This window comes from Maniola jurtina, chromosome 5 (genome assembly GCF_905333055.1).
Source record: "Maniola jurtina chromosome 5, ilManJurt1.1, whole genome shotgun sequence".
In the NCBI taxonomy this organism is placed as follows: domain Eukaryota; kingdom Metazoa; phylum Arthropoda; class Insecta; order Lepidoptera; family Nymphalidae; genus Maniola; species Maniola jurtina.
In genome coordinates this window covers 3,087,955-3,100,887 of record NC_060033.1, presented here as the reverse complement: position 1 = coordinate 3,100,887, position 12,933 = coordinate 3,087,955, and the positions used below count along the sequence as shown (strand labels likewise).

The 12,933-nt window shown below is 36.3% G+C and overlaps 1 protein-coding gene across 1 annotated transcript in view; it reads right to left on the bottom strand.

Moving 5' to 3' along the window:
* Positions 1 to 643: 643 nt before the first annotated feature.
* LOC123865713 overlaps positions 644 to 12,933 on the bottom strand; it is a 61,103-nt gene continuing 48,813 nt past the window's right edge. Inside the window, exons 4-8 of the mRNA XM_045906928.1 lie at positions 11,424 to 11,525; positions 10,542 to 10,650; positions 9,642 to 9,788; positions 5,130 to 5,264; positions 644 to 903 (exon numbers count right to left, since the gene is read on the bottom strand). Of these exons, the coding sequence (XP_045762884.1) occupies positions 776 to 903; positions 5,130 to 5,264; positions 9,642 to 9,788; positions 10,542 to 10,650; positions 11,424 to 11,525 (621 nt within the window). The 3' untranslated portion in view covers positions 644 to 775. The remainder of the gene's footprint in view (positions 904 to 5,129; positions 5,265 to 9,641; positions 9,789 to 10,541; positions 10,651 to 11,423; positions 11,526 to 12,933) is intronic.

Below are 12,933 nucleotides of genomic sequence, written 5' to 3'. Positions count from 1 at the left end.
TGGTGTTACAAATCCTATAGATAACTTAAAAATACTCTTAGAGCATAATATTACAAATGTTTTTGACTGTTAACTTTAATGTAGGTATTTCTTTTATTACTTACATATTTAAATCTCTGATAAATTCTTATAAAGTAAACAAATTGATAAATTATTTTTTAAACCTTTCATATTTTTTTATAAATTTCTAAGACTTTAATAAATTAAAAGTAACAGCAATTATAATTTACTTTGCGTTCAACGTACTCGTATCTTATAAATTTTAATTTTTAAGCTTTTTTTTGAATCTGAAATGAATAAAAAAATATAATTCAGATGATAGAATTTCAGATTATGAAAAATACATTAATAACACAGCTACACTAAATATCACTACACACATATAACATATAAACCAATTCCTAAATAACGTATTACAATAGGTACAAAATGTTTAAAATGTAGGAACAGCTGATTTCTAATCCAAAAAATTTATGATTTTTTAAAGTATTTTTTTAACTTTAAAACAAGATAATTTATTACAATATGTGCAAAATGTAAAATTGCTTCAGTACTTTTGGGATATATTATATTTTAAAAAAAATGTAATAAAACCGTACAGTTCAAGTTAAAACAGATATAAACAGTTATTTTCTTTCTGTCGTTAGTCTATCACAGAAAAAAAATATTTCTTTACATTGATTATACATTTTCAAGTGGAAAACATCAATTAACATTTTGAGGGGCAAAAATATAATTAATTACATAGCGACAATTATTTTACATTAAGACATCGTTATCCAGGCGGTCGCACATTTCGTTCGAACAAGCTGAATAACGATAATAATATTAACGAGTGCGCTAAATTCCCTCGCGTTTTCACTGACGAATTATTCCCATGCTGCATTGCGGCTGGTGTTTCACCTGAAATGAAGTACACATATAAATCGGACGCATTATTTCAAATAGGCCATCGAACTATCACATATTTTTATTACATGACTGCCCAAAGAGTGTAATATTTTCATATATGTATGTACATAGTCTTATACATATATATATGTGAGTTCGTTTATATCACCATAACTGCTGAATGCCTGAACAGATTTTGAAAAATGGGGTATCGCTTAGAATTCTTACATCAGCCCGAGTGATTCAGGCATAATGTTTTTGAAAAAAATCAATGTATGTATGGGGCCATTTTCAAATGTGAAACTTTTTACTCTTTAGTTATTTTTTGGGAAAGCCGGCTGTATTTTTAATATTTTTTAATTTATCGAAGACATAACAATGACGAAATGGCCATTGCGTGGTTTTATAATTAGGGAGTCCCGGATTCAAGCTACGGCAGGGTTAATTTGGCTAATTTACTCCGTACTCTATACAAGATAACAACTACTCCTGGAAATTTTATATTTAGTTCTCTTAAGATTTTATTCAGTAAAATTTTATTAAGTTTGATAGAGTCAAAAATACGGCTTTCTCAGAACAAGCTTTACACACAACTTAGGATTTCTTAGATTTCGTATTTATATACCTACAAATACTTATACCTAACAAGTTCCTTAATCTGGTACTACACAAGGTACTACAAAATTAAATACTGACGCAAATTACACTAGAAGAAATCGGAACTAAACTATTAAGAAACGTAGAAAAGCGGACGAAAGGTCTTTCACAACTGTAAGGATTCTAATTTAAGAATCTTAGAGACGATTTCTAATTGAAAATCCGACTTAAAAAAGTACTAACGAAGAAAAGAAAGTAAAAAGGTATTTTATAGCGACAAGAACAAGCAATGGAAAGAGAATAAGAAATTAAGTCAATAATTCAAACCCGCGTAATTTTGAAACCGAATATTTTAACAGAAATCTGGAAAACCACAGGCATAGATATTAGTTTCTAGAATATGTCTGCAAAATTTCATGAACTTTGGTTGCTTAATATTCAAATGAAATTGAAACTACGTTTGTATGGAGCGAGTGACGGAGAGACCCCTCTTAAAACGAAAACTGTTGTTGTCATAGATTAATGTTGGTGATATTCTAAGCGAATTAGGCATTATTTATATGATGATATCATAGGTAGATGCAATTAACTAGCAGCTAAAAAGCTTTATTGACAAAAATTTTAGTTTTAGAGCCTGTCCAGATGAGGCGTTTTACGCGCGTTCCTACGCTGGGAGGGATTCAGTTATAAACCTGGACTCGGAAACAGTGGTTGTGTTGTGGCTTGCATAGCGTTGATGGAAACGTCATAAACGAAGAGAAATTCGACGATTTAACGTGCATCATATTTATTTTTTAACCCCCGACCCAAAAAGAGGGGTGTTATAAGTTTGACGTGTGTATCTGTGTGTCTGTGTATCTGTGTATCTGTGTATCTGTCTGTGGCATCGTAGCGCCTAAACGAATGAACCGATTTTAATTTAGTTTTTTTTGTTTGAAAGGTGACTTGATCGAGAGTGTTCTTAGCTATAATCTAAAAAAATTGGTTCAGCCGTTTAAGAGTTATCAGCTCTTTTCTAGTTTTCTTGTAGAAAAGAAGGTTAGATAACCGTTAGGTTCATAATATTATGTCAATTGACAAATGTCAAGCTGTCAAGATGGACGTTGCCTAAATACATAATTATTTATTTGAAAATGATGTTTTGGAAAACTCAAATACTTTGGATCGTCGGGGGTGTTATAAATTTTTAATTTACACTTGTTTCAAAGCTTTTTGTCTTTCCTTCGGAATCGCTAAGTTCACAAAAAATTTCGACTATTTTTTCCCAGTTCTTACGTTCTATTTGCTCTACGCGCGAGTCGACTCGCGCGTAAAACGCCTCATCTGGACAGGCTCTAAAGCTAGTTTTTAATTATATAGAAATGCGCTAGACCTATCACACCCAATAATAATAGATGACGATACGAAGATGGTAAAATGGAGCGCGCCTGCCTACAAGATAAAGTCAAAAATATACTATTGCTGGAGTGGAAAACGGAAGCTTGAAGGGCATTTCATATTCTAACAGTGCATATTAGAAACGAAGAAGCGAATCGCTGCATACAAGTTCTTGAAATTTCGACTATGTAAGGCTGGGGACACAAAATAAAATGGCAAGGGGAGAACTAGATCAAATAGTTCCCTAGCACAATCTTTGAAATATCCTATCGACCGAGATTCATAAACAAAATTACAAATATCTGAAAGTCTTTTTATGTCAGCCTGCCGTACTCTAACAAAAATATCGCGTTGTCTACACTTGAAGTAATAAACAGTGACAGGAAGAAAAATACTGTAAAATTAAGATAGGTAAAGAAAATAGAATCCTACCTAGATGTAATAAATGATAACGTGAAATAAACGTCTGATATAAGTGCTATGAATAAAATATAATTCTCAAATGATAAATAATATAGCGTCAGGTACAGAAAACCTCGTGGGAGTAATTGTACAGGTACTTTGTTATGTTTCGTACTGTTATATATTTAAATGTAATTTATGTCATATTGCTATTTTATTGTAGAAGAATAGCCAGTGGCATAGCTTATGCTTTGTGAATGTGTACTTATGTAAATGTTATTATATCATGTGTTATGATACAAAACTTTTGCTGCATAACACGTGCAGGTTGCATAACATTGTTTATACATACAAAATATAAACAGACGTACAACCTTTAAAATATATATCTACCACGTTTTATAATAATACATGTACTTATGGGTTATATTTTATACTAGAGGATGCCCGCGCCTTCGTCCGCGTTGATTTAGGTTTCGAAGATCCCGTGGGAACTGTTTGATTTTCCAGGATAAAAAATAGCCTATGTCCGTCCTCCGGATATAAGCTAACTCTGTCTCGAATTTCGTCAGAATCAGTTGAACTGTTGGGCCGTGAAAAGGTAGCAGACAGACAGATAGACAGACACACTTTCGCATTTATAATATTAGTATGGATTATGGTACGGCGCAATTTAAAAACTATCTTCTTGTTATCGGCTTATACAGACTCTCCAAAATAATTATCCAAATGTATTTTTTCTACAACGACCTTCAGACAGGTCAAAATCTGGGCACCTTCACCGGTTACTTTTGACCGATCTTTCAAGAGCAAGTTTGGCATGGCAGCCAATATAAAAGCACGTTCCATATAACTCGTAGCCGTTGGCAGATATGCGAAGGAGGACATGGTCAATGAATAACTGACCTTTTTACTCATTTTTTGATTGCGAATTTTAAATAACATGAACTTGTTATGTAACAAAAGTTGTATAACACGTTACTTAACAGGGCTCTCTCCGTCACTTACTCCATACAATCGTATTCCCAATTTCATTTGAATATTAAGCAACCAAAGTCCATGAAATTTTGCAGACATATTCTAGAAACTAATATCTGTGCCTGTGGTGTTTTAGATTTTTCTAAAAATATGTAGTTTTAAAATTACAGGGGCTCAAAGATTTGTATATGAATTTTTAAGACCGCGTAACTTTGAAACCTAATATTTTAGGCTACACTCGTCATAATTGTTTCAGGAAGTACAGCGAAGTAATTTATTCGTACCTTTCCGTACAAATTACTGCCGGGCATTGAACGACAAAGCATAGAAACCGTGTTTCTAACAATTGCCATTCGAAAGTAGGAGCTACAATTTTCAATTAAAAAATTCGACTAATTGAAATAATTTACATTGCAGTACAATTTACATTAAGTACAACAAAAACAATGATTCTTCGTACTGTACGTCATGCAACACTAGCCATTGTCGTATTTGACCAACTTAAAGTGTCAATTCCTGAGTTACAATCATATTAAAGACGCGTGTGGTAGAGTATAAATATGCACCGCCGCGCCCACCACGGTAGAGATTTGATTGTGATACTATAATGGATGCTTTGTCATAGTCTGCCTCGTTGGCCTAGTGGTTAGCATACTCGACTGATGGGTTATATTCCGGGTCGGGCCAAAAAGTCAGGAATTGGATTGTTCTCTTAAGAAATTTCCAGTACTAGCCCGGTACTTGGCGATGCTTCCCCCCCGTGTCTCGGAGAGCACAATAAGCCGTCGCTCCTGCGCCTGAACTCTCTCCGGTCATGTCGGATTTCCGTCCCAGGGGTCTGTGAGAATTAGGGAATAGAGAGTGCACCTGCATTGAATACTCACTCTGTACAACGTGTACGGTGACTGAAGCTGCTTTAGCGTTGGCTGGAACACAAGTGTAGTTGCCGGCATGCCGTGGCTCTGCTTTTCCGATAATTAGCTCGCTGGTTTGCCTCCCATTGTGGACGCTTACTCCATCTGAACAGAAATATACTTGACTAGAGACTAACGTAGCGTTTCTCGCTAGCAAATCTGCACACGAAGTTTCTTTATACCTAATGTTGATACATTGAAATATTATGATTGTTACATATTAGCACAGTCGAGCAGTAGAATTTTATAGTACAACTAGCCGATGCCCGCGACTTCGCGAATTAGGTTTTTCGAAATCCCGTGGGAACTCTTTGATTTTCCGGGATAAAAAGCCTATGTACTAATCCAGGATATTATCTATCTCCATTACAAATTTCAGCCAAATCCGTCCAGTAGTTTTTGCGTGAAGGAGTAACAAACATAAACACACACACATACACACAAACTTTCGCCTTTATAATATTAGTATGATAGTGTAGATAGGTAGTGATATTTTGTAGATGAATGTCCCAGAAAGCTTTAGCTTTAAACGGCACAGCTGGGCTAGAGACCAAACGAATTCCCGAAAACCAAACGGAGTTCGAATAAATTCGAATGGTTTTAGCGATCGGACCAGTCCAATGTCACTATCATTTGTTTACCTTATCTTCAAGTTAAGGGAAAACAGACTAGGTATACGTATTACGTAAGTATGTATACCTATCTAATGCGTCATAACAAAATACAAAGCGTGATATAAAATTGTCTAAGGAAATAAATTGTTAGTTAGAAGAGTATAATTTTCTCATTCCATTTTCTATTTTGGTACAAATTGATGGTCTTCTATAAATATCGTTCACGTTATGTTTAGAGGCTTTATTGGATTAATGAAAGAAAATATCGGAGTTATTACTCGATTCAATATAATACAATATCAAGGCTTGTTAGACGTAGAATTATTATTTTTGTTATTATAGGAAATACGCAGTAACCTAATAAACCTTGAATTACATTGTGTCGTTTCTATCTTCACGTACGAGTGCCTGATCTATCCATTTCCTCATCTATAAGAAATACTTTATTAGATACGTGATAATATACCTAGGTCTTATTATATTAGGTTACAATTAATTTAAAGTTTTGTCATCTTAATCTAATACTGAGAATAGGGCTCGTCTCGGAATGAGACAAGGTTTAGGCCATAGTCCATCCCGCTGGCCAAGTGCGGATATTGGCAGACTTCATACAGCGTTGAGAACATGAGGCATGCAGATTTCTCACGATATTTTCTTTTACCAATAAAGCAAGTGATATTATTTAATTGCTTAGCATGCGCGTAGCTCCGAAAGGGAGGACGACTTATATAACAAAAGAAAAAACACCACTTAAAAAATAAACAATACAATGTGGCTAATTCTGTTGTACAGAATCTCTGAACTAAACTAAATCTCTGTTTAGAGATAAACATTTACAATGTAGCTTAATTTTTTATTACTTTGTAACTACAATTTTTGTACATGAAAAATAAAAATAAATAAAATAAAATAAATCTGCCTTGCCTAAAAGTGCCTGGAAGAGATCACTATAGTGATGAGGTCGCCCTTTGTTTGCTATCTTTCCTGTATTTTACTTTGTGTCATAGTTTATAAGCAATAAAGTATTTAAATAAATAAATTTTCAGGCAAAAATATCTTGTGCTATTCTTTTCTGCTTTATCAAGAAAACAAAGCTCTATCATTTTAGTTTACTTCAGAAATTGTGTAGAATTAGCCGCAATGTGGCTAATTCTGCTGTACTCAATCCCTAAACTAAATCAAAATCTAATGCTATCCGCAAGGAGCATCATGAAAGAAGCAATATATTTTGATTTTAGACCTCTAGCTTTTAGTTTAGTTTAAAGATTGTGTACAACAGAATAATTAGTCACAATATAACTGTACATTTGGCTACAAATTTGTTCAACATATTCTCACAATAATAATTTTAACTAATTCAACGGTGCACATTTCAACATCACTCACTAATTTGTGTATGAATCCAACAACGCATAACTATTCAAATTGCAATATTGAAAATTTGTATACCGAATGCTGCGTACCGAAACCCGTATTAACAATCAATAAATCTGGTTTGTTGTGTTGCCGTGACCTGGTTAAGATAGCAAATGATAACAAAGAACAAAATGACGAACTATCGTTAATTTTTCCATATTTTAGGGAGGGTGACTACTAAACAAACACTTTTTCGTTATAGGTGTTACCGACAGTCCTGCAGGGCCTGCATGGAGGTCTAAGAAACACCAACGCACGTGGCTTCTGGAGTGCATGGGCGTGGCAGAACAACCAGAAAGCCATTTGGGATCCCCGACCTCACTTCATGAAGCCCTTGGCAACCTGGGCGGTCTGCTCGGCTTCTGGAGCGAGCTTGAATGGCTGGAGCGAAGACTTCGGGGGGGAAGGGCAACGCACGCACAACAGACGGAAGCCAGCCCAGAGAGAAGAAAGAAAGATAGGGAGGACGAGTGACTCTGGGCGAGTAAGTATAACATCGCGGACTCGTCGCGTCTCGCAACGATATCGTCGAGTCTCCACCGCCACACCACGTTGTACCATATAGAGATCCGTTGCGGTCTCGTGGCGGCTGACTGAATTATCGTTGTACCATGAATATTATCCGACGATAGAAGGATGGACTCGTGGAGATGGCGCTTTAACATAATCAAGGCAGTTTATGATGCGTCCCTCGGGCTATTGTCTAGGGGCATTAAGTTTATTGAACTAGATCACATTGAGGCTAAGTAAGCCCTATTGTGGCCTTAACGAAATAACAAGGGACTACAGAAGACTTAGAAATACCCTTGAAAATAATTTTCGTTAAAATAAAACATTGGATGAAACAACAGATGGGTAAACTTTCAACAATGATTTGTAAATATTTAAGTCTCGCTGTTGCTATTGTTAAAAGTACCTAATATAATTTTATTTTTACGCGTTGTAAGTCTAGTGTTTACGATGTCGGCCTCCAATAGGGAGGTTGGGTGTTCGTTCCTAGGCATGCACGTCCAACTTTTTGGAGTTATGTGCTTTTTCAATTAAATATCCCTTGCTTTAAGGGTAAAGAAAAACATTGAGCCCGAGCATGCCCGAGAGGTTTCCATGATGTTTTCAAAGGTGTTTAAAATCTGTAAAATTATTTTGAAATTATTATTATGAATATTCGAAAGCACCTGTAAAAGTTTAATTGAATAAAAATAATTTTAATTTGAATTTGGAATTTGTCAATCCGCACTTGGCCAACATGGTGAACCTTCTAAAAAGGAGATCCGAGCTCACTGTAGTGAGCCGGTGATAGGATGATGATGATATAACTATCCACACTATAAATACGAAAGCTTGTTTGTTTCATAGTCCGTCCTTCAATCACACTGCAACCGAACAACGAATTGATGTGATTTTTTGCGTGCATATCGTTAAAGACCTGAAGAGTAGCATAGGCTAGTTTTATCCAAATAAATCGAAGAATTCGTGACCCGGACGAAAACGTGGGCATCAGTTAGTGGAATAATAAATATTCAAAATATCTTTCCCAGCAAAATTCTTTGGAAACGAAAAAAGACGTCTACCTTTTGTCTCTCGTATGGATGTTTTATGAGAAGAAGCTATGATTTATTCATGCTGCATTCATCACCACACAAATTGCATTAGCCAGTGGAATATTGAACAAAGCACTTTTTATCGCATAATAACTACAAATTAGTTCGACACATCCTTGAATTGGGATTCAAAAAAAATTGAATTATTTTCATTTTCCGCATGTTTAGGGCGCTGTATTCTAAAAAAAAGTTAAGAAGTATATCTGCCAGATATTGGCAGTGCTACAATAATATACTAGTTAATGCCCGCGACTTGGTTCGTATGGATTACACCAATTTCAAACCTTTTATTTTAACCCCTCAGGGGTTGAATTTTCAAAAAATCCGATCCGTCCAGTGATTTTAACTGTGCGTTGATAGATCAGCCAGTCAGTTATTCAGTCAGGTTTTCCTTTCATAAAATATGTAAATAGATTATATAATATGAACTAACATAAATGTTAAAAACTTTTTAGGATTGAGTCATAAACGGTCCTAACAATTGACACTAAGTAGTTAAGTACTTCTGCTTTTTAGTTCGTTTAGTTCTTTTTGCTGGACTTACGCCCAGATACACCATACCTCACCATACCACATACCGACATTTAAAGGATGATGGACGCATAGACCATCATCCTTTAAAAGTTATATTTGTAGTTTAATGGAAAACATTACAATAAAACTTAAAGCAAGACTTATCTTTAACTATACAAAGAAAGCCCTCGTGGAATGGTGCCAAGAATATTACACTTCCGGGCTGGACAGCCAGGCTGATCCGTTGCGCAAAAAATGAGCCAACCCTTCTGTCACCCGGTGAAATGTCTCTTAAGATTTTTTTTGCACCATGACTCCATGGGTCTATTTGTACTCACTCAGGTCATAGTTGATCATTCGGTTCTCGAAGTACCAGAACACATAGGAAGGTGGTTCCGTGGACCTCTTGACCACGCACACCAGCTTCAGCATCGAACCCTCGTGGATGATCTTCTCTGATTCGCCCATGATCTCTGCGTAGGCCGCTGTCGGCAAAAACTTTATATTAAAAAAAAAGATTCCGACGAATTGAGAACCTCCTCCTTTTTTGAAGTTGGTTAAAAATATGCACGTGTAATTTTTTCCTTTCTAAAAGTACAAATGGAGGAATATTTTTTTTTCACGCACATATCTACAGTATGGGTTTAATGAAAACTGCTATGCCTTTCAGGTTAGCCCGCTTCCATCTTAGACTGCATCATCACTTACAACCCGGTGAGATTGCAGTCAAGGGCTAACTTGTATCTTAATTAAAAAAAAACGCACTTTGCAAACCGTCGAACTAACTCTCTTCGGTGGTGCTCCCAATAGTTCAACATCTTATTCAATGGGCGGGTCAACAAATTCTTTAAGAGCCGGCAACGCATTGGCGGTTTCTCTGGTTCTGCGAATATTCATGGGTGGCGGTAATCACGTACAGGTGATCTATCTGCTCGATAACTCGCTATTTTTTTTATTTTTTTAAAAACCATGATTAGGGAGTGGGCATGGACTGAAATCGATATATCGATTATGTCGCAAGAATCGTGGTCGAGACTGCTGTGTTGCGAGAGATGAAGTTCGATCTTTAAGGGGCATTCATATTAATCGGAGCATGTGCCCGTTTTTACATTATAATATATCGTACAAGTTTAACAATTTCGACCATCAAAAGGAGTACAATTACTACTTCGAATAAATGATTTTGACTTTGACTTTGAATAATATGTTAAATAAATCTTATGTTTACAGACACTCACCGACAAGAACGAGCTTAAAAAATATGCTAGTAGGAGGATGTGTTGGCACTTGACACTCGTAGTAACCCGCGTCAGCTGACGTAGCGAACCGTATGTGTAACGCCCAGTCCTAGGGTGAAAGAAGATGTTAGCAAATGTAAACGAAGAATATGAGTATGTACAAAAAACCATGTACGAAACGGCTTTAATCACTTTCATATGAAGAGACCGAAAGTTCTTATAGTCAAATAAAACTTTTTATTAACCCCCGACCCAAAAAGAGGGGTGTTATAAGTTTGACGTGTGTATCTGTGTATCTGTGTCTCTGTGTATCTGTGTATCTGTCTGTGGCATCGTAGCGCCTAAACGAATGAACCGATTTTAATTTAGTTTTTTTTGTTTGAAAGGTGGCTTAATCGAGAGTGTTCTTAGCTATAATCCAAGAAAATCGATTCAGCCGTTTGAAAGTTATCAGCTCTTTTCTAGTTACTGTAACCTTCACTTGTCGGGGGTGTTATAAATTTTTAATTTACACTTGTTTTATCTAACATTTTCAAATTATAGATCATTCACACTCACTAACACACACTGCCACACACACGCGCACACATATACCTACGCACACAAACATACACCCACAAATACTCATGACAACTACTATTACATGTGATTTGATTACGATAACTCGCACTTTCCTGGTTTTATGCTAATTTTATTTTTAAGCCAAGGGATGCCTGGAAGAGAATGCTCACAGCAATAAGGCTTCCTTTGCGCCTGTACCTACGTCATACCTACTCAGTACAAACTTTACGCATAGTTGGAGAGAAAAGGGGAATATTAGTCATGATAAAGAATTATAGTTAATATTCTTCTTTCACAAAAGAATTTAATCAATAAGCTTACCTTGACGTGTCTCCCGTGGGCCGAAAAAAATCTGCTGTCTGCACTGTAGGTGACAAGGCCAACGGATAACAGTGAGTAATCTTTCCTTCTGATCCACGTCACCTAAAAGATTACTTAGTTAAGTTTGTTAGCCAGTAAGAATTTCAATACACGGACCAGTGCATACGCTAAGACTGCACAGCGCTTCTTTCTTTCTTTGCCATACTACAGTTCACAACAGTTAGGCCTCATTTACACGAGAGCTTTTTTAACGTCTGTTAAAAAGCGCCCAAATAGAACAAATGTATTCCCAAGTATCTGTTCATACGTGTGTAACGTGTGAACATATACTCGGGGATATATTTGTTCTATTTAGACGCTTTTTTAAAGGACGTTAAAAAAGCTCTCGTGTAAATGAGGTCTTAGGGAACTTGTAACAAAACGTCGAGGCCTCCACGTAACTGGCAGGAGTCATGTTACCTACATTTACGCTTGGTAGCCTATAAATCGGGACTTCGTCTGTGATGGCGTTTGCTGGCGCGCGTGCTGTGCTTGTTTGGAGTGTTTTTTTTGCTAAGAGTAGCTGGTTTTTGTGTTAGTTGGTGTTTTTTGGTGGTGGAACTGACTGGGAAGCGCTCTAGGGAGGCGCCGCGCGTGTGTCGGCGGGCACCGGCGCAGACGGAGTCCATACTTGTATAAATTCAATAACTTGAAAATATCTACACACTTGACATTGGCTAATCAGAGTAAAGCCAGATTATCAAATAATCTATAAATCGCTATATTAATATAGATAGCTATAAATCGCCTAGTTTTCTTTGGTTTCTCATCACCCATAACCTACTATTTGACATATCGTCGATTCAGGATAAAATCGAGAGTTCCCTCATTCTAGTACACTGTGGCCATACGCAAAACTACATGAGGAGTCGTGATCCAAGATCGCGTCACCCGAACAATGCTCTACCCACTTGTCGTTTGAAAATTAACCAGGTTAATCATAGCGATCATAACGCTCGCGAATTGATTCTGTCGGAGCAAGCGTTTATGAAGAACCTGGTTAGGAACCATAATTAACCGGTATGCTACCTGTTGCTACTCGTAGTCCAGTATACTCCGACAAAAATTCACGTGAGTAGGTCATACAGTAAAAATCTTAGTGGATTTTTTAAAAAGCCTAAATCGACGAAAAGAAAGCTATGCAAAGAAGTTAGTAAGTACCATCACAATTATTATAAAACCAGTTCATGGGTCGGTAGCTAAAATAATTCCACTGTTTCCACTTCAAAAACCAGCGCACCATATAGAAGTTTAAAACTGCAGTGGCGGCATAAATCTGACATCAAGCGCTTTAACTACATTGTTCTCTTCAACATTTCAATGTAAACATTTTACGTTTCACATAGAGTTTCACTTGAATGGTTTTACTTTTGTTGTTAATGGCTGAATAACTAGTGTAAAATTATTTTTGCTTGCATATTTACACATTTGTTCACAGTTGACTAGCCCGTACCAAGGAATTCTCTTCTAG